General features: G+C 43.0%; 1 protein-coding gene across 2 annotated transcripts in view; it reads left to right on the top strand.

The window, feature by feature from the left end:
- Positions 1 to 20,321, top strand: part of LOC110502450 (ras and Rab interactor 2) — a 44,319-nt gene extending 23,998 nt beyond the window's left edge. The window contains exons 5-11 of one of the 2 annotated variants that reach the window (XM_036959835.1): positions 697 to 769; positions 5,518 to 5,606; positions 11,238 to 12,755; positions 16,690 to 16,998; positions 17,696 to 17,827; positions 17,982 to 18,145; positions 18,234 to 20,321. In XM_036959835.1, the coding sequence (XP_036815730.1) occupies positions 697 to 769; positions 5,518 to 5,606; positions 11,238 to 12,755; positions 16,690 to 16,998; positions 17,696 to 17,827; positions 17,982 to 18,145; positions 18,234 to 18,596 (2,648 nt within the window). In that variant the 3' untranslated portion in view covers positions 18,597 to 20,321. The remainder of the gene's footprint in view (positions 1 to 696; positions 770 to 5,517; positions 5,607 to 11,237; positions 12,756 to 16,689; positions 16,999 to 17,695; positions 17,828 to 17,981; positions 18,146 to 18,233) is intronic. The other variant, XM_036959836.1, reaches the window with a different exon arrangement.
- Positions 20,322 to 24,410: the final 4,089 nt, after the last annotated feature.

Raw genomic sequence — 24,410 nt, 5'->3', positions numbered from 1 at the left:
ATTGATTTTAAGAAAGGCATTGATGTTTATGGTTAGGTACACATTGGAGCAAGACCGTCCTTTTTCGCGAATACGCACCGCATCGATTTATATGCAACGCAGGACACACTAAATAACTACACATGGTTGATGATATTATTAGTTTATCTAGTGATTATGTTTGATTGTTTTTTATAAGGTAAGTTTTATGCTAGCTAGCAACTTACCTTGGCGTCTTACTGCATTCGCGTAACAGGCAGGCTCCTCGTGGAGTGCAATGTAATCAGGTGGTTACAGCATTGGACTAGTTAACTGAAAGGTTGCAAGATTGAATCCCCGAGCTGACAAGGTAAAAATCTGTCATTCTGCCCCTGAACAAGGCAGTTAACCCATCGTTCCTAGGCCGTCATTGAAAATAAGAATGTGTTCTTAACTGACTTGCCTAGTTAAATAAAGGTGTAAAAAAATAAAATAAAAATTAATCTGCCAAATCGGTGTCCAAAAATACCGATTTCCGATTGTTATGAAAACTTGAAATCGGCCCTAATTAATTGACTATTCCGATTAATCTGTCGACCTCTAGTGTGTATGGTATGTCACTGTAGTTCCCAAGTGAAAACATCACTCCTTCTCTCATCTAGGAATATTGCTGTTCTGATTTATGGGAATAGCCTATGGAAATGTCTCACGGTTCCTTAAATATACATTTCTCCACAGCATTCTCCTTGGAGAGATCAGGCCTCAGCTTTGCAGACCTGTTTCATCTTGTGGCTTTCTGCTGCATCAGCAGGTAACACACACACATACACACCCCCCCAAAAACTGTACCCTTTTCATCCCAGCTATAAATCACCTATTCCTTTTGAAGACAAACACATGGAGCCCAGAGGTTACTGAAAGAACCTGAATCAGTTGAAGTTCAGAGAACAGCATTTACTGGCCACCTCATCAGTTCATGTTATGAGACAATTGCACTGTTTTCTTCAAACTATCATTATCAGTCTACTCTGCACTATAACAATTCCAATTACTAGTGTTGAGCAATTTTTTAAAATATATATATTTTTGTTTTGGGGGGGGTTATTAAACAACTAATTGACAGACAGTTCAATTACTTTAAATACATTTAGTTTGGGTTTTTTGTGAGCCCAACATGCTGTTTTTCTTCAGAGAAATCCAATTTATGAGAGAAATTTAGTCTAACTATATGGGACACTGGGCAGAAGGGAGTTATAGTTTTCACTCAGTGGCGGGGTATTTATGGATGCCAAGAGAAGCCAGGCTTCCCTAAAAAATGTTACTTAGAAAAAAAACATGCATTTTTCGTCTCTGTGTTTCATGATTTTCCTTACATTTGCAAGAGGCTGAATGGACCGTATCTCATCTGAGAAAGCATTCGAGTGAGCGAAACAGAGCCCCTCTATCTCTGTATTTGTAGGCCATGTACAGTTGAAGTCGGAAGTTTACATACACTTAGGTTGGGGTCATTAACTTGTTTTTCAACCACTCCACGAATTTCTTGTTAAACTATAGTTTTGGCAAGTCAGTTAGGACATCTACTTTGTGCATGCCACAAGTAATGTTTCCGACAATTGTTTACAGACAGATTATTTCACTTATAATTCACTATCACAATTCCAGTGGGTCAGAAGTTTACATACACTAAGTTGACTGTGCCTTTAAACAGCTTGGAAAATTCCAGAAAATTATGTCATGGCTTTAGAAGCTTCTGATAGGCTAATTGACATCATTTGAGTCAATTGGAGGTGTACCTATGGATGTATTTCAATGCCTACCTTCAAACTCTCTGCCTCTTTGCTTGACATCATGGGAAAATCAAAAGAAATCAGCCAAGACCTCAGAAAAAAATTGTAGACATCCACAAGTCTGGTGGAGGTACCACGTTCATCTGTACAAACAATAATATGCAAGTATAAACACCATGGGACCACGCAGCCATCATACCGCTCAGGAAGAAGATGCGTTCTGTCTCCTAGAGATGAATTTCCTTTGGTGCAAACTGTGCAAATCAAACCTAGAACAACAGCAAAGGAACTTGTGAAGATGTTGGAGGAAACTGGTTCAAAAGTATCTATATCCACAGTAAAACGAGTCCTATATCAACATAACCTGAAAGGCCGCTCAGCAAGGAAGAAGCCACTGCTCCAAAACCGCCATAAAAAAGCCAGACTACGGTTTGCAACTGCACATGGGGACAAAGATTTGTACTTTTTGGAGAAATGTCCTCTGGTCTGATGAAACAAAAATAGAACTGTTTGGTCATAATGACCATCATTACGTTTGGAGGAAAAAGGGGGAGGCTTGCAAGCCGTAGAACACCATCCCAACCATGAAAGCACGGGGGTGGCAGCATCATGTTGTGGGGGTGTTTTGCTGCAGGAGGGACTGGTGCACTTCACAAAATAGATGGCATCATGAGGCAAGGAAAATTATGTGGATATATTGAAGCAACATCTCAAGACATCAATCAGGAAATTAATGGGGCTTCCAAATGGACAATGACCCCAAGTATACTTCCAAAGTTGTGTTAAAATTGCTTAAGGACAACAACTGGGCAGAACTGAAAAGGCGTGTGTGAGCAAGGAGACCTACACACCTGGCTCGATCAGGAGGAATGGGCCAAAATTCACCAAACTTGTTGTGGGAAGCTTGTGGAAGGCTACCCAAAACATTTGACTCAAGTTAAACAATTTAAAGGAAATGCTACCAAATACTAATTGAGTATATGTCAACTGCTGACCCACTGGGAATGTGATGAAAGAAATAAAAGCTGAAATAAGTAATTCTCAACTATTATTCTGACATTTCACCATCTTAAAATAAAGTGGTGATCCTAACTGACCTAAGACAGGGACTTTTTACTAGCATTAAATGTCAGGAATTGTGAAACTGAGTTTAAATGTATTTGGCTAAGGTGTATGTAAACTTGAATGCAAGGGCTGCCAGCGAGCATTTGGTCTCCCTTGATATATATATATATATATTTTTTTTTAAATAATAGCCAATCAGCGTTGCGCTAAACTGAGCGAGCTAAACTGTGAATGGTCCTGGTGCACCAAAAAAGTGTCAAGGGAAGCCCATTTGGATTTGTCGGCACTCCTATTGTGGCAACTTGTTTTTGTCCTCCAGTGGCTAGCTAGCTCAGATTTGGCTATTTCCTAAATTGTTATCATCTCGGCCTTAGGCCTATATATCATGGCCACAAGGCATATGAACTAACAGGTTATAGCACAAACAATGCTTTTTTTTGTTGGCTTGGCTTCCCCAGTGATTTACCCAAGCACCGCTACTGAATTAACTACAATGACCATCATCCATTGTGCCTGTTATTTTCTGGGTCGGACAGAGATGGGTACACTTTTATGCCTGCTTCGTTGTGTTAGATACACAGAGACTGCATACGCTGCCGCATATGAGGAATGAACACAGCACGAGACCGCACGTGAAAGTATGCCTTTTCTACTTTGAAATCTTGTTTAAAAAATATTGTAATACAGCTCTCAGCATACTTAGGCAGGCTAGCCTAGAATGACTAAAGACGGTACAATACAGAGATGTTAGATGGTTGTCTGGCTGGCCAACCTGGTCTCGAAGCGTTTCATATTATTTTGTACGTAATTCCGAGACACTACATTTTGTATGATATGTATTCATTTGTGGCTGTCCATCAACAATTTTGTATTATGATTCGAATTTGCAAAATGTACAATATGTCACGAATTACCAATACTTTGGACATGTTACGAATTTGCTAAACATATATGTTACGAATTCTAGCTAGGTTAACGTTAGCTAGGCTAGGGGTTAGGGTTCAATTTAGGAGTTAGGTTATGGGAAGGGTTAGGGTTAGCTAATATGCTAAGTAGTTGCGAAAAAATGTAAGTAGTTCAAGTTGCTAATTAGCGCAAATGCTAAAGTTATCTGTGATGAGATTCGAACTCGCAACCTTTGGGTTGCTAGATGCCCACCCATCCGCCCCGACCAACCATCCTACTAAGTAACATTTGTATTATGTAACCATATCATACTAATTTCAGTGTACTAGATTTACGTTTCCTATGTTACTCTAGTCTATGAGACCAGGATGGGCAGGCTGGCTGCTAGTGTCTGAGCAGAGTTGAGATGACTTTAAGGAATGAAAAATTATAGTAATGTACACAACTGAAATATTTTATTATTTCATAGCAATTGGACCTGACAGAGACAATGGAATATTTTCAAAGTTTTGGCAATTGGATGTTCACTATTTTGGGCTTTTAATTTCAATTAAAAAGCTCTAACCATTTTACTTTAATTATTTCATAATGCTTTTCATGTGTAAAAAAAATAATTTGGAAATCCAATTTTTTTTTTTACAGAACAGTCCTCAAAAAGCACTTATCGCTCAGCAGAACTACAGTTTTTTTTTCAATTTTTTATTTATTTTTACATTGGTTTATAAAGAAGGGGTCACTTGATGCTATTCAAACTATGCTAATCTTGGATAAGACTTAGAGGTTATGATTGATTGAAAACATGCGGTGATCATCCGTTCACCGACTCTGCATCTCACAAAGACAGTGGTTGGAACCAAAAATCTCAAATTTGGACTCATTAAACCAAAGGACAGATATCCACCGGTCTGTCTATTTGCTGTTGTTTCTTGGCCCAAGCAAGTCTCTTCTTATTATTGGTGTCCTTTATTAGTGGTTTCTTTGCGCAATTTGACCATGAAGGTCTGAACAGTTGATGTTGATGTCTGTTACTTGAACTCTGAAGCATTTATTTGGGATGCAATCTGAGGTGCAGTTAAATCTAATGAACTTATCCTCTACAGCAGAGGTAACTCTGGGTCTGCTTTTCCTGTGGCGGTCCTCATGAGAGCCAGTTTCATCATAGCGCTTGATGGTTTTTGCGACTGCACTTGAAGAAACTTTCAAAGTTCTTAATGTTCCTGATTGACTGACCTTCATGTCTTAAAGTAATGATGGACTTTTGTTTCTCTTTGTTTATTTGAGCTGTTCTTGCCATAATATGGACTTGGTCTTTTACCAAATAAGGCTCTCTTCTGTATACCATCCCACCTTGTCACAACACAACTGATTGGCTCAAACGCATTAAGAAGGAAAGAAATTCCACAAATTAACTTTTTTAACAAGGCACACCTGTTAATTGAAATGCATTCCAGGTGACTACCTCATGAAGCTGGTTGAGAGAATGCTAAGAGTGTGCAAAGCTGTCATCAAGGCACAGGGTGGCTACTTTGAAGAATCTCAAATATATTATATAATGTGACATATATACAATATACATATATATTTGGATTTGTTGAAAACTATTTTTTGGTTACTACATTATTTCATATGTGTTATTTCACAGTTTTGATCTCACAATGTATAAAATAGTAAAAACCCTTGAATGAGTAAGTGCATCCAAACTTTTGACTGGTTGTGTGTATAGATAGATGGGACAGGGATTAATTCGCTCTTTCTATCTCTCAATCATCACACATATTGACTCTGTCTGCCTCTCTCTTAGGGATGTCTTGCCATTCACTCTAAAGCTTCCTGAAGCCATCTCTGCAGCCAGGACGCCAACAGACTTGGAGGTGGCCAAGCTAGGAGCAGGTGAATGTCCACTAGACTGATACTGTACATTTGTATTGATTTAATACATATCTGAAGCTTCTCTGAGCCCCAGATCAGTGGCTGCTAGGCACATAAGGGGAGTATTGGGGCCCTGGAACCACGAGTAGGCCTCACTGGGGTCTTAGACCTCTAACTCAGTCACTGTACAATGTGATCTCTCTGTGCCAAAGCTGTAATGTTGCACTGCCTCTGAAAGAGCCAATGTATAGGCCTATACTAGCCTCGGTGACACACTGATTTGATAACATACTTCCTTTGGTGTGGTTTCAAGTGATCTTCACACAACAGGCCCACTGTGTAGCTTTTCCCTCTGATTAACGTGAGGAGACCGATTTGAGACTTAAACAATGCTTGGGTTTGTGTGTGTTGAGGTAGATGCACGTCACTGAAGGTTCACATGGATTTTAATGATGTTCATATAGGTAGGCTATGTCGCGTCACTGAAATATGGCTTTGGACATAACAAAAGACACCAGTTCTGACGTCTAGATCGGTATCCATGACGTGGGTCTGATTTCAATACAGTTAGACACAGCCCATCTATGCTTCAGAGAAAGTAGACTTTCTTTCATTCTGTCTATTCAACCATGGTTAACAGACCAGCAGAAGTTGAGCTTGATTGAAAAAGAAGTGCACATTTGCTGGACATACTAGCAGATGCTTGATAAATAAGTTTTTCAAGCAGTGAACCATAAGCAGACATTTCTCTTTACCATGAGGCTGAACTTTGGTAGTATTTATTCACTCTGTCATCATCTGCCTGTATTTCAGGTTTCACTCGCCTCCATATTCCTCAGCTCAATCTAGATTTTCCCAGCCGACAGTTTTTTTAGACCAGAACGTTTCCCCGTTAGGCCACACCCTCCCAGTGCCTCAGGTGTGTAACCCGGGAGACAGGATTTTAGTTGCAACAAGTTCACCCCTTGCAGACAACAGTATTATTAACACTTTAGGGATGAATGTGTTATTTTCATCCAAGACAAGTGATTTTCTACATTATTTTATGTTCAGAACAGGGGCATTGGGATTTGATCTTAACGGAGAACTGCACTTTCTGATTTGGCGTCGTTTTTTCATCAATGCTCATTAAGAAATGCAAGCGGCCATGAATGAAGGCAAACGAGTTGTCTTCGGGTGTGGTTTCATGTGGGTGTTTTTTGGGGGGTTGTTTATTTGCCATTCAATCACAACAAATGAGCTAAAATCACTCATGACTCCAACACCATCATTAAGTTTCTGATGACACAACACTGGTAGGCCTGATCACTGACAACTATGAGACAGCCTATAGGGAGGAGGTCAGAGACCTGACCGTGTGGTGCAAGGACGACAACCTCTCCCTTATTGTGATCAAGACAAAGGAGGTGATTATGGACTACAGGAAAATAACAGAGCACGCCCCCATTCTCATGGACAGGGCTGTAGTGGAGCAGGTTGAGAGCTTCAAGTACATTGGCATCTACATCACCAACAAACTAACATGGTCCAAGCACACCAAGACCGCTGTGAACAGGGCACGACAAAACCTATTCTCCCTCAGGAGACTGAAAAGATTTGGCATGGCTCCTCAGAACCTCAAGGTTTTACAGCTGCACCATCGAGAGCATCCTGATGGGTTGCAATCACTGCCTGGTATGGCAACTGCTCGGCCTCTGACCGCAAGGCACTACAGAGGGTAGTGTGTGTGGCCCAGTACATAACCAGGCCAAGCTTCCTGCAATCCCGGACCTCTATACCAGGCGGTGTTCGAGGAAAGACTCCAGCCACCCTAGTCATAGACTGTTCTCTCTGCTACTGCACAGCAAGTGGTACCGGAACACCAAGTCTAGGTCCAAGAGGCTTCTCAACAACTTCTACCCCCAAGCCATAAGATTCCGGAACAGGCCTCCCGGGTGGCGCAGTGGTTAAGGGCACTGTACTGCAGCGCCAGCTGTGCCATCAGAGTCCCTGTCCCAGGCTCTGTCGTAACCGGCCGCGCCTGGGAGGTCCGTGGGGCGATGCACAATTGGCCTAGCGTCGTCCGGGTTAGGGAGGGATTGGTCGGTAGGGATCTCCTTGTCGCATCGCGCACCAGCGACTCCTGTGGCGGGCCGGGCGCAGTGCGCGCTAACCAAGGTTGCCAGGTGCACGGTGTAGCCTTCGACACATTGGTGCGGCTGGCTTCCGGGTTGGACGCGCTCTGTGTTAAGAAGCAGTACGGCTGGTTGGGTTGTGTATCGGAGGACGCATGACATTCAGCCTTCGTCTCTCCCGAGCCCGTACGGGAGTTGTAGCAATGAGACAAGATAGTAGCTACTACAACAATTGGATACCATGAAATTGGGGAGAAAAAGGGGTAAAATAAAAAATAAAAAATGTTAAAAAAGATTCCGGAACAGCCTATCTAATGTTAGCTAGTGAATATTTCTGTCAAATCACAGTTATGACAAGATGGCAAGAACCAGTGTCTGGAATGTGTTTCATGAGACACTTGTTCTACAACACCTTGCAACTCGCTAGCATTATCCAATAATGTAGCTAGCTAGCTAGTGTAAACAACTCGCTGTCATCAACACCAGGCACAATCTCCACGTTTGAACGTGTATCTAGAGTTTGATGTCATCCAGATCCTGGCCATATGATTGAACAACTTTACGGAAGCCCATTTTCACTAGAGTAACTATTTTCTGATCAATATGTGCATTGCACCTGAAGCTACTGCCAAAGATACACGATTGTCTGGTGAATTCGTTTTGCATGGCCAGATTTGCCAGGTAGGTGGGTTTGATCCTTTAAAACCAGTCTTTTCCCAGAACATGGTTCCACCACGTGTTAATAGGCAAAAGGGGGCATGAATTGTTGATATAATTGTCATCTAAAACAACCTCCTTAAATCATGAAGCATTCACTTGCCAAACTCAATTTTGGATGTGCCTTTGACCAAAATTATGCCATTTACACTTTGTTTCTGACTCATATCAATGCCACAAGCTGTTTAGAACCAATTTCTCTGGTTGTAAGGCGCAGTTGTCCTTTAAGGCCAGAGGAAAGAGAGCCCTTTACTGGCTCTCCAAAACCACCTCTCGTCTCCCATCCATCCCTGCTTAACTTCAGATCCAAGCCAGCCGTGGGATGCATGGTGCTATGCTGCTGACACTTCTTAAACTGTTATCAATAATAATATTTTCCAGAAAACAAGAAATATCAGATTAAATGCCACTGTGCTATTGTTAAGGCACAAAAATGGACTGTAAAGGTAACTGATTAAGAAAATGGAAGAGCTGCTTAATGAAAGAATAACGAAAATCAGTCAAGCGAAAGAAGTCTGGAGGAGTTGGGTAGGAACAACTTTGGCTGAGAGCTGGCGCGCGAGTGAGGGGGTGACTGGGGGAGGAGAGAATGCGCTGTTGACAGCCCGCCCCCACGCACTTATTAGCATGTGTGAGTCATAACACAATCCGTGTGTGTGAGACACGACAGCAAGGCTGGACAGATGCATCAGTGTGCTCTAAAGTTGTCACACTACTAAAACTACGGTCAACTAAAATCAGAGCTGGTCTTTGTCTTCTGTGAGGACAGTAAGTCAATGTTTGCTCTTATCTTACATTGTGATGTGACTTTGGCTGTGTCTGGTACGGCTGTGTGTATTTTATTGTTCTATAGAGTGAGTTTTCTCTGTCTAGTACAGCACTGTTGTGTGAGCTCTTCAGTTGGACGTGTCTCGTGTAGCAGTAGGTTTAGTTCTGTCATAGAGTATCATTGTTTGGTATATGGCTTTGGTTGCGAAGTTGGTGGCTGTGTACAGTCGTGTCCAGCGCTGTTCTTCGTTAGTCCTTTATGGTTAACGTTATATCGTACTGATTGGACCGTTACTGTGTTGGCATTATGCAGGTATGGTTGTATTTATTTGCAATATGTGACGTAGGCATTGATAACGTGGTATGATAACATCAATTCATTGACTCTATGATGTAACGTTGATGTGTATTGGCATTGTTGTGCCTACTTTTTCAGTAATTTAGCTGTATCCGTGTTATTATCAGGCTATTGTAGCCTCCGTTTTTAAAATGGATAGTTCCGGATTTATCTACTTCTCCAGAGTCCGATTAACTTCTCGATACCATTTGTATGTATCTGCTCCAGTGGCGATTTTAGCATGTAAATTATTAGGGTGAGGCACATGGGCTACTAACAGTTTACTACACAACATACACTTAGTATTAGTTTTAGTTACAGTATACATATCTACCTGGCATATTACATAATTTATGCAGCAGCATACAGTATATTTAGGACTCACATGAGGTCCTTCGTGTGCAAATGTTGTCATCAACCTTTGTTATCAAAATCTGGCGTTCTCTGGATTTATGGTGCTTTCAAGACAACCTGGAACTCGGGAAAAAATGACGAGGTCGACTCATAACGTCAGTGATCTTCAGGTCGTGGCTCTGGGAAGAGGCCCGAGATACGATTTACAAATCCGAGTTGGATGACCATTCAAAACGTATTTTCCCAGTCGGAGCTAAAAAAAAATTCCCGAGTTTCCAGTAGTCTTGACTTTCACAGAAGTCAGAGATTTCCGAGTTCCCAGTTGTCTTGAACGCAGCAGAAATCATGCTGGATTGACAGTATGGCCAATGTTGAATGTTTATCCTTTTAATCTTGGAAAATAGACCCTTAAACCACACACCCACTCCACTGAATAGCATTTGCAATGCTTTCAGTTAGCCACTGATTCCTTCCAAACCACTCATTGTTGGATTTGGAATTTCCAATTTGTTGTGTAATGTTTATGTCCAATGGATTTTGCGTGTAGGGTCCCTATGAGTGACAGAACACTGAGCCAATCACTGCGCAACTAGAGAACATTACCAGCCCCTACACTCCGTATCTTCTGCTGGCTGCACCACCACATAAAGCACTTGAGCTAGGCTGAAACGCCTGCATTTTGGAGCTACCTCAAGAAAGCAAGAAAGAGACCATGTTTTTAAGTGAATGATTGGTTTTCAAGCAGATATGTGACTTAAATGCCAAAATAACATAATAAATAAGATGTTTTTTTGTTGCCTGTTTTTCATGTTATTTTGGCATTAATGTGTCATCAGTTTGTAAAAAATAATAATTAATAATTGAGTTATTAAAGCCTCATACAAACATGGTCTCTTTCATACTGGAGCAGATCAGTGGCGAGCCCCACCTGCTCTGAATGACGGGTCGCCACTGATCTGCTCCAGCATGAAGGAAGTTACAGGTAGTTTCCCGAGCCAATGCTGGCTGTTCCTGTAGACTTCGTCATTGTGCTAAAGCATGTTAGAAACTTCCTTCAAACTGAACACAGAGACATAAAAATGGTATCCACAAATTCATCTGATACTGGGGAAGTATATAAAGGGAGTCATTGACAAAATCCTGAACTCTCCCTTAAACGTGTTTATATTATATTACAGTATCATGTTACCCTTCTGTTTTGCTGTTGTGTAATATCAGGCTGACTCTGGCAGTGTTTGACCGGTAATGTTATTGTGAGTTAGGGCAACATAGAAATAATATTGGCATGATGTTAATGTAATGTTAGTGTTATGTTATAGTAATGTTGCTGTTGTAGTGTCTGAACCTCTCTCTCTCCTGCAGGGTTCTGGGACTCTGAGCGTTGCCGCAGGAGGAGTTCTCTCTCCTCGTTGTCCAGGACAACCACCCACGATCAATCACCTAGCCTGAGGCAGAGATCCGTTTACACTCCCCTGGTCACCCGCACCCCGTCCCAGCTGGAATGTTCCCAGTCCAACGGGGCTCTCTGCTTCATCAACCCCCTCTTCCTAAAGGTTCACCATCCAGAGGGTGGCAACCACACCTTTCCCTCCTACACCAGCCACAACGACAACACCCAGCACCTAAACAATAGCAGTACAACTACAGCTACAACTGTACAAGTACAACAGCACTGTACCAGCAACCCAGAGCAACTTAAAGACAGCCCTCAACCCCATAGCGACAGCCCTCAGAGTGATAGCCCTGGCAATAGCACCCAGCATCATAACAGCTGTGGCAGCGTGAGCCGGGCTAACAGAGTTTCCCTCCCACCACCTCCTCGCCCCCCACCTCCCTGCTGTGCCCCCCGTTGTCCTGCCTCACCTCAACGCCAGCGCAGCATGCCTGAGAAGATATCCTGGATCAATCCCCCCAAAGAGAAGGAGAAGGTGGCAGAGAGGGAGAAGGGCAGTAGCCTTCTCTCCCGCCTGGGCTCCACTCTCAGCATCAGCCCTTCCTCATCTTTCCTCTCCTCCTCTTTCCTCTCCTCCTCCCCTCCCAAGAAGCGCAGCATCAGTGCCCCCATCTCTATCCCCCTGTCCCTCTCCTCCCCAAGTGACGTCGACTGCCGTCTTGTTCTCGATGACCAGACTATTGAGAACGCCATATCTCTCAGTCTGGCTAAGCGGGCACTGAGAAACGCCACCACCCCCGATGAAAACACAGAGGGAAACAGTCCGTCCACTCAAGACCAAGCCCTCTCCTGCCGAGAGGAAGGAGGCGGAAGAGGAAGAGGCGGAAGAGAAGAGGACTGCATCCAGCGCCTGAGCGACATGAGTATTTCCACCGACTCCACTGACTCAGTAGACTTCTCCCAGGGCTTCTTCCCCCCAATCGCTGAACCCAGCCCACCCACCACCAATAACCTGGTGCTGCCCCTCACCCACCCCTACAGCAGCATGGAGGAAGACGATGATGAAGACGAAGCAGACTTTGGCGTGAGTGTGGAGAACGACCAAGACCAGGACCTGACCATCACCCCTCCCGGGCTGCGCACCAAACGACGAGCCAGTGCCGGAGCCATGGTCATCCAGCAGGCCCTCAGGGGCCACTTCCGTAAGATGAGTGGGGTGTTCAGCTCTCTCCTAACCCCTGAGAAACGGGCCATACGGAGAGTCCTGGAGCTGTCCAGGGATAAGGGCTCGTACTTTGGATGCCTAGTGCAGGACTACTTGAGCTTCTTGCAGGAGGGAGGGGGCTGCCAGGCCTGGCAGTGCCACGCCTCAGGGCTGGAGCTGCTGCAGACGCTACGCCAGTTCATCACCCAGATGAAGAGCTACCTGCGGCAGAGCTCTGAGCTGGAGCCCCCCATCGAGTCACTCATCCCAGAGGACCAAATTGGTGAGTGGGGAGGGGAGGGGGGGTGCAAATATGTGCGTTTTTACCGTTTTCCAACATTTCTGCAACTATTGGACATCAGATGCTGATTAACCGTTGCTTATTTGCTAGACATCACAGTAAAAATGTACATTGAACTTCAGCTGTTCCATTGCCATCTTTGAAATGGGTAGTTAGTTGACATTGAGACACCCAAACAGCTAAAGAAAATATATTTTTAACTATCACATCTGGAAATATACGAACTGGACTAGACAGTGTATGCCTATAGACAGGGCGAGAGCAGCTCAGTGCGCAAGTCTGTACGCATGTGTGTGTGAGCTGGCCATTGTGGTTAGGATAATATATTTAATCTCGGGTTGAGATGAGTCCTGTGTCAAATCTACTTGTTCTCAACTTGCCTACCTGGTTAAATAAAGGTGAAATAAAAATACACCATTACACAAAAAGCAAAACACAATCATAGAAAAAAACATTCTTCACTAAAACGGTCTTTTGAATTGCCCTATAGGCATCAATTCATCTCATTTTAGAGAGCCTTGGACATTATTCCACAAGTAAGTTGCAAAAAAAAACTAAAAGCAGATTTACTTAACTCTGTGGAGATAGAAGGGATCTCCAGGGTTGGCCATCCCTGAGAGCGGGTCTGGTATCTCGTACGTCTGTAAGCAACAATGAAGTAAGATCTGTCCGAAGTTCATGCAGAAGGGCTGTATAAACAAACAGAGTGCAATGCATCGATCCACAAGACTTCAAAGAGGGCCAGCCTACTTTTTGATACATAAAGTAGTGATGTGAACCGATTACGGTTCTCTGTGACACTGACATGTCAAACACCTGCCTAGGGGAGGGGCTTAAAGATGTGTGTGGGCATATTGGGGTTGGAAACTGGCCCGAATTGTAAACAGTGAAAACAAAGCCTGTTTCCGCTAGAGGATAATTATGTGAACTAGCTAACATGAACTAATCTGTTCCCACTGGTCCTTTTGACAGAATTGACAGGTGAAGAAGACAAAATAGCATGGAATTGTGAAGCAGTAACACACATGGGAGGCATCTTTTGATCCTTACATTACCATTCTCCTGTTTGCTGTGTGTCAGGAACAACCATCAAAGAGATCTCTCTTTAAGACAAAGACAGTAAAATCATTCTGGCTTCTTAAATATTCTTGATTGACAACTAATCCCAAGAATTTCATAGGCTGCTTCACGATTACTTTTTCTGCAGTGTTTGGTATCGGAATTGTTTCGCAATGTTTTCGTAGTTGCAGAAAGTGTTTTCAGTTTAGCTGAATGAATTGTCTCTGCAGATCTGCTTCAGACTCTCCCATGTGACCATTACTTCTCTCTCCTCTTTCTGTCCCTCTCTTCATCTCTCCCACTCTTCCAATCACAGATAAAACCTTTATTGCATGCCCCTAAATAGCTCTCCCTCTTTTTATCTCCCTCTTTCTTTTTGTGTTCAACACTCGCATGTGTCTCTGGGTGTGTGAGGAAAGAGCATGGAGCGCGGAGGAGGGGGGGAGAATGGGGACCCTTGTCTCTTAAACCCACACGGCAGGTTTTTTTTCCCTTCTATTGCTTTAATTTCTATGCTCAGTGCCAAGTTGCACAATATAATGTTCTGAAGCTCTGTTTGTGAGAAGTTTGCGGAAGGGAGACGATATATTGCCCAATTCCAAATGGAATGTTTGCGCTGCATGTGTGCGCCCGTGTGTGTTTGCTGCTCTGTGACGCACATTGATCTATAAGCCACTGTGGTGGCACGATTAGTGTTGGATGTGTGAATGGATTCACTTCTCCTCTCCAGCTCTGTCTGCCTGTTTGTCTGCTTGCCTGTACATAACAGTACATAACTCCGGTCCACGCGGAAGCTCTGCAGGGAGGATGTTCTGAGTGAGATAAGGGGCGAGGGAGGATGTTTATTGGAAGTGGAAGGGCCCTCTCAGATAGTACAAACTGCATGTTTGTGTGGTTGGAAAGTAGCATAACTATAAATAAGTGTGTGTGTGACCTTGGCTGACGCTAACTCATTCCTAAGTGGGCTTGCGCCTCTGTGTCGATCTGTCCCCTCTGTCACACCATACAACTCATCACTTAATTACTGTAGGTGTAACCGGTGTGAGATGGCTAGCTAGTTAGCGGTGCACGCTAGTAGCATTTCAATTGGTGACGTCACTCGCTCTTAGACCTTGAAGTAGTTGCTTCCATTGCTTCACACATATTTTGTGGAGCAATAGGTAATTATGCCTAAGAGTGTGACTTGTCGATGTGTGCAGAGGGTCTCTGGTTCAAGCCCAGGTTGGGGCGAGGAGAGAGATGGAAGCAATACTGTTTACACACATTGACCTCCAACTTCTTTACAGACTAGTGATGGGGGGAAAATCTACATAGTCATATCGGGATATTATTTTTTGACAATATATTGTATACTTTTGACTATCACAATATTATTTTTACACCAGTTGGCTGTTCCAAAACTCCAGTATTTTCCTTCATACCTTGTTCTCCATCTTCTTTTTAAATAGGGAGCAGATTCATTTTCAGCACTTTTTTTGGACTGATCAAACTTGTTTTCTCATGGCTCTCTCTTGTCCCTCTGCAGCAGACATGTGGTGAGCAATATGTTTGGAACCTTCGAAATCACAGTATCGAATCGCAATCCATATCATTTCGGCGCCTAACTATCGTGATAATATTGTGACGTCCCTGGCAATTCCCAGCCCTACTAATGCCCACACACACTCCCAACATCTAGACATCTAACATGTCTATAGCCTATAAGCCATACAGTTAGGCCGGTGTAACCACTGCATTAGTAGACCCACACTACAGGATTACATGCGACCACTCCATGGTTACATGTTATTACACTCCACAGTGCTAATGACCAGAGTTATGAGCAGTACCAGTACAGTAACTGGAGGCAGTGTTTAAAGACCAAGTCCAGCTAAAGTGGAAAAACATGCATGCAAAAACAAAGGCCACTGGGGATTTTGCTTGCGTGTGTGTGTGTGTGTGTGTGTGTGTGTGTGTGTATACATATGTGCTCCCACTGGGAAACTCATGCGCTGAGCCCAACTGCAGGCCTGAGGTCTTGAAATGCTAGCACTGCATTCCAGGGCTTTTAACCACTTTAACAGAACTATAGGGTGCCAGACGTGCTCTACATCTGCATTGAAAAGACAGGGAAGAGACAGAGACGGAGAGAGGCTGACTTCATTAAAGATGACCGGGTGATATCCAAGTTAACATGTGTGCTGTCAAGTCTGGTTTAATCTGTTGGGTAGTTTACTGCTTACTGGAAAATATCTGTCTATTCTTAAACAATACTTTTGATAATGATAGTGATGTTACACCTACAAGGAAATCTGTTGCTGATCTTGACTTACGGAACAAGGAAGGACTCGTTGATACGCACATACTCAGACTGTGTCGTAACTTTTGAGAAGTTTAGATAACAAATGCTTGGGACGAGAGACTCGCCTTTGACAATCTGGCAGACGGGATAGGAAAGAAAGAAAAGTGGGTGTTGAGTGAGTCGAGAATTAGGGAACGAGTTGAACATTCAGTGTTGGAGGAAGCTGTGGCTCAGTCTGCAGATGTCTTCAGTATAATCTGCTGAGTTTGCCCCATTCAACTGCACAGTCAGTACGATCTCTCTCTGTGGGGCTTATTCAGCTCTGTGGTTTGGATTCCCTGTCTGCATTTATCCTGTGTATATTATTATATCATGGCTCCTATTAGCCAGTCTCTTTGAGTAAGCTTGTAAAAGCTGAGGTCTACGTAATGTCTTGATGATATGGACTGAATCCCACTCCTACTGCTACCAGGCATCGAGTAAGACTTCTGCAATTCGTTAATAATACAGATGGATGGTGCCATTTCAGTATTTGCTGTCAAAATAAGTATCTTTCTCCTGCTCTCCTCCATACAGACTATGTCCTAGAAAAAGCCATGCATAAGATAGTCCTGAAGCCCCTGAAAGGTGTGGTGGGGGTGGCCCTCCAGGAGTTCCAGGTCCGCAGCGGGGCGTGGCAGGAGCTCAAGGAGAACCTCTCATTGGCCAAGGCCCGGCAGCCTCATGAGATGGGCGTGGCCAACGCCTTCCCTCCGGATCCAGTTAACATAGAGAAAATCCGGCACAAGTTCCACACCATGTGTAAACTCTATTCACCTGAGAAGAAGGTGACCATGCTGTTGCGCGTATGTAAACTCATCTATACCATCATGGAGCACAAGTCAGGTACGTAGTAACACATGTATGCAACTCAATATTAGGAAGGTGTTCCTAATGTTTGTAAACTCAGTGTATATGCACCGACTCTCAAATCAAATTTTATTGGTCGCATACACAGGTTTAGCAGATGTTATTCCGGGTGTAGCAAAATGCTTGTGTTCCTAGCTCCAACAGTGCAGTAGTGTAAAATAATGGATTTAAGAAATATTAGGACGAGCAATGTCGGAGTCCGGAGTATAAATGTTTGTGTGTGATATAGAGACATTATGGATAGTATTAGAATATTTATTATATCCAATACGTAGAATAGTGTGTGTGTGTGTGTGTGTGTGTGTGTATGTGTGTATGTGTATATATATATATATATATAGCAATAGTTGAATAGGATGGCATTGACTAGAATACAGTATGATGATATGAAATGAGTAAAACAGTATGTAAACACTATTAAAGTGAACAATGATTCCATGTCTATGTACATGCCTCTAAGGTGCGGAGTTAAGTTATCAGGTGGTAGGTGGCTAGTGAAAGTGACTAAGTTCAGGCAGGGTGCTGGGTGGAGGCCGGCTAGTGATGGCTATTTAAGTCTGATGGCCTTGAGATGGAAGCTGTTTTTCTGTCTCTCGGCCCCAGCTTTGATTCACCTGTAAGACCTCGCGTTCTTGATGACAGCTAATACCAATGCTGTGTGTGTGTGTCTCAGGTTGTCTGTATGGGGCAGATGACTTCCTGCCCATGCTGACCTATGTGTTGGCCCAGTGTGACATGCCTCAACTAGACAACGAGATCCTCTACATGATGGAGGTTCTGGATCCTTCTCTGCTGCATGGAGAAGGTACAGCACACATCTGCTTTACATGTATTTCCTTCCTTCCTAAACTTTACCTTTAATTTTATTGTAAAGTGTAATATCGATTGTCATTGACTGCTGTTGTAGCAGTGTCAGGCTGCAGAGATGTTTGACCCTCCTCTCTCCTGTGTTGTTCCAGGTGGATACTACCTGACCAGTGCCTATGGAGCCATGTCCCTCATTAGGAACTTCCAAGAGGAGCAAGCAGCTCGTGTACTCAGCTCTGAAACACGCAACACACTCCGCCAGTGGCACTGTCGCCGCACCACCCAGCGCAGTGCGCCCTCCGTCAATGACTTCCAGGTAATACACACACACACTGGATGCTTAACTCTAAGTCCCTGAATAAATGCATCTGCTAAACAACCATATTTTTACATTTTTTTCTCAGAACTACCTGCGGGTAGCGCTCCAGGACAGCGGTTGCACTGCCAAAACTCTGCAGGTGCAGCCCTATGCCACGACTGAGGAAATCTGCCAGATCTGCGCCTACAAGTTTAAAGTTCCCGACCCTGAGAATTATGCCCTAATTCTGCTCACTGAGGGCTCATGCCAGCAGCTAGCCCCCGACACACACCCCCAGAAGATCAAAGCTGAGCTCCACAGTCAACCCCAGGCCGCACCTTTTCACTTCGTCTTCTGTCGGGTGGCTAACCTCAATGACCTGGCCGCGACCTCGTTTGAACCCCAGTCCAACCTCAATGACATCCCACTTACCAAAGAATCTGAGCCCAACCTAATGGTGTGGCCTTGACCCCTTCTGACCCCCAGCCTAACCTCAACCTGGGTCACAGTCCCAGTCTCAGCCTCAGTCTACCCCCCAACCAGCACAATGGTAACTCCATATCCATCTGAGACTACAGGGCTGGAGAGTTGAAACCCCCAACAAAACTGGGCTGAACTGTGTTTAACTGGTCTGAGCTAGGCTGAACTGGGCCTAACCGGGTTAAGCGTCATGCTGAGCTTAGCCCCAAAAAACTTCCCCTTTTTGGTGATTCGTCTGTCTTGCAGGGAATCCTCACTGTAAAGCTTTGTCTGAGTACAAGAGGAAAGGAGAGGAAGAGGGAAGGAAATGCGACAGATGGGGTTATTTTGCAGCTCTATTTGTGAACTTTTGGGACATGGCACACGAGGAGCACACGTGAGGACAAACACAACTCTCATAAAATATGGATAAAGGTTTTGAAATAGTCTTGTTACAGACAGCCAGACAGTTCAATTCCAAAAGTGTCAAAGTGCAGATTCAGGGTCAGTTTTTGGTTTGTCACTCCTAGTGGTGAAGCATAGGATTAAGTAAAGGGAAAGCTGATCTCAGATCGGTGGATAGGGTTCACTTTTATCTGCTTTGGTTCCCATCTAGTGATGTACTCGTTCAGTCCATTAACTTTTTCTTCAGACCGAAAATGTTCCTTTTCAGGCAGAAAAGAGCCTCCAAGTCTTTACAGAAAATATACAGGAATTATTTTATCTGGGTGATACTTCTATAATGAATTACTTGTTGCAGTTGCTGGTAAACTGCATTGTGTTTTTCTAGAATTGTTATGTTATAGCATTGCTTTTCTTTGTTAAAGTAAAATGTTAGGAGCAGGCATGTCTGCCAGTGATGAAATGATGAACTTAATGTTTTTATGATTATCCAGGAGATATGATACTGTACTTCCCTCATAGCTAATACTTAGTTAATCGAGGTCATCCCTCCCGTAATAATTGGTGTGATCATAAGATATGTGATTGACTGGCTTGGTCTACGGTACCAGCGTCAAATCGTCGACAAGGTCATGAAATATTGTACTACTGACAAATATTAAAAGTAGGCCTAAGTTGCCTTGTGAAATTGAGTGTGTTGATTCTCAAACTGGTCTAAGATTCTGCGCGCACACACAAACGTATGTGTGTGTTTTGACTCTTGACTGGTAAGATTTTTAGCGTTGGGTATGAGAGGGTGCAGATTTAAAAGATGGAAAGAGAAGGGAAAGGAGTAAGAAGAGAAGTTGAACTGAATCATTAATGAAATAGTCTCTGTTCTTTAACTTAACACAGATAATGTTAACAAATTGTATCAGTTCTTTAATGTTTACATTATGAAATGTAAACAGGGGCATTGCTGGAGAGATTACCAAAAAGTGAAATGGGGAAATGTGCTTGAGAGAAGGTTGAGTAGCCAGAGCATGGTTGTTAAGCAGTAGCATTATTGTTAGAAAAGCTATGTAGCTTATGTTAGTTCAAATATATTAAACTATTTGGACTTTTTATAATAGATGTGTACTGTAATACAATTGCTACTCTAACAAGATATTTTAAATGATACAAATGTTAGTATTTATATGTATCGGTGCTGGGATTTTTCACATGTCTTTTTTCCCATGTCTGTCGTATTGCAGTTGTCCCAGATCAACAAGACATGTCCTTATGTTCCTATGCTGTCTGCTTCATTGAATGATATTATTTTGCACTCAATACATTTGTCATGACTAATTACCATCGCTCCATTGTGTGTGTGTGTGTGTGAACAGTACACACTCACGCAGTGGAAACAGTCTTTGTGTGAACTGTAATTTCTACTCCTACAAGTTTTCAGTAGGACTCTGATTCAACAGAAAGGTGTAGTTATAATGCTGGCTGGGTCCTTTAGGGTCAGCATCAGTTTCAAGCCAATAGGCTCTGATCCATTCCATTTCAAACTATTAGAAAAAAGTCATTTAAAGGTAGACTGCGATAAGATGTAGATGCATGAAGTAAACAGCATAGTGGGTCAATTGCCGCAACAACTAAAAGCGTTCTGTGATATTTTGGTGCCTGGCTACCACGCTGTGAACAGCTTGATGCAAACCTGTGCACATGCGCAGAAACTGTGTCGCTATGAGAGCGACGTGTTGCATCTCACTCATCTCTACTGCCGCTGAGTCAATCTTTGTAAGTAATTTATTTTTTTAATGATTTTCCCATTCTTTGACTGAAATGACTGACCTCAAACAAATTCATCCCTAAAGTTTTGATCCGAGGACGACCGGTTGTCCGTCCTGTCTCCTTGTAGCGCTGACTTAGGCATCTCACTGTACGGACATTGCAATTTATTGCCCTGGCCACTTCTGCAGTCCTCATGCCTCCTTGCAGCATGCCTAAGGCACGTTCACGCAGATGAGCAGGGACCCTGGGCATCTTTCTTTTGGTGTTTGTAGAAAGGCCTCTTTAGTGTCCTAAGTTTTCACAACTGTGACTTCAATTGTCTACCGTCTGTAAGCTGTTCCACATGTTCATTAATTGTTTATGGTTCATTGAACAAGTATGGGAATCCGTGTTTAAACCCTTTACTGTGAAGATCTGTGAAGATACTTGGATTTTTACGAATTATCTTTGAAAGACAGGGTCCTGAAAAAGGGATGTTTATATAGGTTAAGGAAGGTTTGTTTGCCAACTCCGAAGTAGTAGAATAAGATAATTGACTACTTGAAAATGGAGATAGACTCAATGGCGCTACAGATAGAACAAGGATGTTTCGCTGGATGTATAAATCTGAAGCATCCTGTTAGAATTCCCACATCCCACCAAATATGGTGAGGAGAGGAAGCCCAGTGGCCAGCAGTGGGAGCATATGGAGCGAGATGGAACTAGGCCGACATTCTGCTGATTTTCAAATCCGATTCAAAGTCTAACGGGCGTGAAATGGTGTGCGAGCAAGATTAATCAATAACGAGTGGCGGTTCCTCAGAGGAGGAAAGGGAGGACCATCCTCTGATTTTCAGAAAAATAAAAGTGAAACATTAAAGTTATCCTTTTTAGATAAAACTATACAAAATATATTAAAATGGCACCAATTGATAACTAATTTGCAATGAAGGTATACAGTAACCTCTGCAAAATTCTGTAGTGTAGCATCATGGTGTGGCCGGAGGACAGCTAGCTTCTGTCCTCTGGGTACATTGACTTCAATACAAAACCTAGGAGGCTCATGGTTCTCACCCCCTTCCATAGACTTCCATAGTAATACCTTCCGAAGGACGTCCTCCAACCTATCAGAGCTCTTGTGGCTCTGATAGTAATCAGAGCTCTATCAAAGCTCCATCTATATTTTGTAGTGTGTGTGTGTCACACAACCGTTCAAAAGTTTGGGGTCACTTAGAAATGTTCTTGTTTTTTTAAAGAAAATCACTTTAGTCCGGTAAAATAACATCAAATTGATCATAAATAGTGTAGACATTATTGATGTTGTAAATGACTATTGTAGCTGGAAATGGATTAATATTTATCTAGAGGCCCATTATCAGCAACCATCACTCCTGTGTTCCAATGGCACGTTGTGTTAGCTAATCCAAGTTTATAATTTTAAAAGGCTAATTGATCATTAGAAAAACCTTTTGCAATTGTTAGCACAGCTGAAAACTATTCTGATTAAGGAAGCAATAAAACTGTCCATCTTTAGACTAGTTCAGTATCTGGAGCATCAGCATTTGTGGGTTCGATTACAGGCTCCAAAATGTCCAGAAACAAATAACTTTCTTCTGAAACTCAGTCTATTCTTGTTCTCAGAATGAAGGCTATTCCAATGGAAAAATTGCCAAGAAACTGAAGATCTCGTACAACGCTGTGTATTACTCCCTTCACAGAACAGTGCAAACTGGCTCTAACCAGAATAGAAAGAGTGGGTGGCCCCGGTGCACAACTGAGCAAGAGGACAATTACATTAGTGTCTAGTTTGACACTGGCAGCTTCATTAAATAGTACTTGCAAAACACCAGTCTCAACGTCAACAGTGAAGAGGCGTCTCCGGGATGCTGGCCTTCTAGGCAGAGTTCCTCTGTCCAGTGTCTGTTCTTTTGCCCAAATTAATATTTTTTATTTTTATTGGCCTGTCTGAGATATGGCTTTTTCTTTGCCACTTTGCCTAGAGCATAGAAGTTATTTAGCTCGTCTGGTACGCTCGTGTCACTGGGCAGCTGGTTGCACATTTAACATGCCGATTAGAAATTAGGTTAAACTCATTTTAAGTTACCCTGTGTTAAAGTCCCCAGCCACTAGGAGCGCTGCCTCTGGATGAGTTTTCCTGTTTGCTTATGGCAGAATACAGCTCATTGAGTGCAGTTTAAGTGCCAGCTTCGATCTGTGGTGGTACGTAGACAGCTGTGAAAAATACATATGACAACTCTCTAGGTATATAGTGTGGTCTACAGCTTATCGTGAGATACTCTACTTCAGGTGAGCATAACCCTGAGACTTCCTTAGATATCGTGCACCAGCTATTGTTTACAAATATGCATAGGCCCCCGCCTGGTGTCTTACCAGAGGCTGCTGTTCTGTCCTGCCAATAGTTTATGTTCTTAATGTCGTCATTCAGCCACGACTCTGAAATAAGATATTTGTTTTTAATGTTGTGTTGGTAGGATATACTTGCTTTCAGTTCGGCCCATTTATTTTCTGCCGATTGACCGTTAGATAGCAGAATGGAAGGCAAAGGCAGATTAGCCACTCGTCGCCTGATCCTCACAAGGCATCCTGATCTCTTTCTGCGACACCTACGTTATCTTTTCCAGCGAATAACGGGGATCTGGGCCTGCTTGGGTGTCCGTAGTATGTCCCTCGCAGCGGACTCATTGAAGAACTCCTCGTCCAATTTGAGGTGAGTAATCCCAGTTCTGATGTCCAGAAGCTCTTTTCTAAAACAGCATGGTTGGTTAATTAAGAGCCAATAAAACCGCAGCCCTACCGATTATAACTTTTTTTTTAAACAGAAGCAAACGGAAAGCAACTGGGATAAACATACCTGAACTTGTCCAATAGAAGCTCTTGTTTGCAACTGTTGGCTTAATGATTACAACCTAGATCATCTAGATGCAGGAAAGAATGTGCAAGGCGGTAATGAATGTCTGTCACCTTGATTATTCTAATTTCTCTTGACCTGTGCACCTACCTTGTAAACTTTCATTCTTAGGCTTTGTTGGAGCAACCTCATGATGGGTATAGAGGAAATTTTAGTATCACGTAGTAGACTAAACCTATAAATGTTACATTGAGCTGTGTGAATGGAATATGAATGAGTCATCCAAAATGCTGTAATAGAAATAAGGCCATGCGCTTAAAGAAAAAAAATCCTCCCTCGCCACTCGCCCCCGCAACTGGTTTGAACATCTACAAATATTTTTGTCATGGTAGGGCGCTAAAGTACTGCCCAAACTCTAAGCAAAATTTACACGTAGTAGGTTTACAGATGCAATTATTGCTCAAAAAATATTAACTTACAAGTTTGCAAATGCGAATACAACTAACAAAATTATATTTTATTTCATGTTCACAACTCATCAGTTACATGTTTGGGAATGAGGGGAGGGGGGAATGCCTGCATGCAGGAATGCCCGAATTGTAGGCTGCAGTTGTACACTATTGAGCTAGCAAGCCCTCTGCGACAATGTTATTGGGACACTGGAATTTCTGATTTGTATATAAATGTTAACTGTCATTGAAGTTGATGGTTACTGCTGTACTGGTTTCAGATCCGAAGCGAGAGAAATGGTCTGCATGTTTTGGTAAGGGGTCAGTGACGTACCACCCCCAAAGAAGCTCAATCAACCCGATG

The sequence above is a fragment of the Oncorhynchus mykiss genome, chromosome 23 (genome assembly GCF_013265735.2).
Source record: "Oncorhynchus mykiss isolate Arlee chromosome 23, USDA_OmykA_1.1, whole genome shotgun sequence".
NCBI classification, from domain to species: Eukaryota; Metazoa; Chordata; class Actinopteri; order Salmoniformes; family Salmonidae; genus Oncorhynchus; species Oncorhynchus mykiss.
Note: the sequence above shows the minus strand (reverse complement) of the source record. Positions and strands in the feature narration are given on the sequence as shown.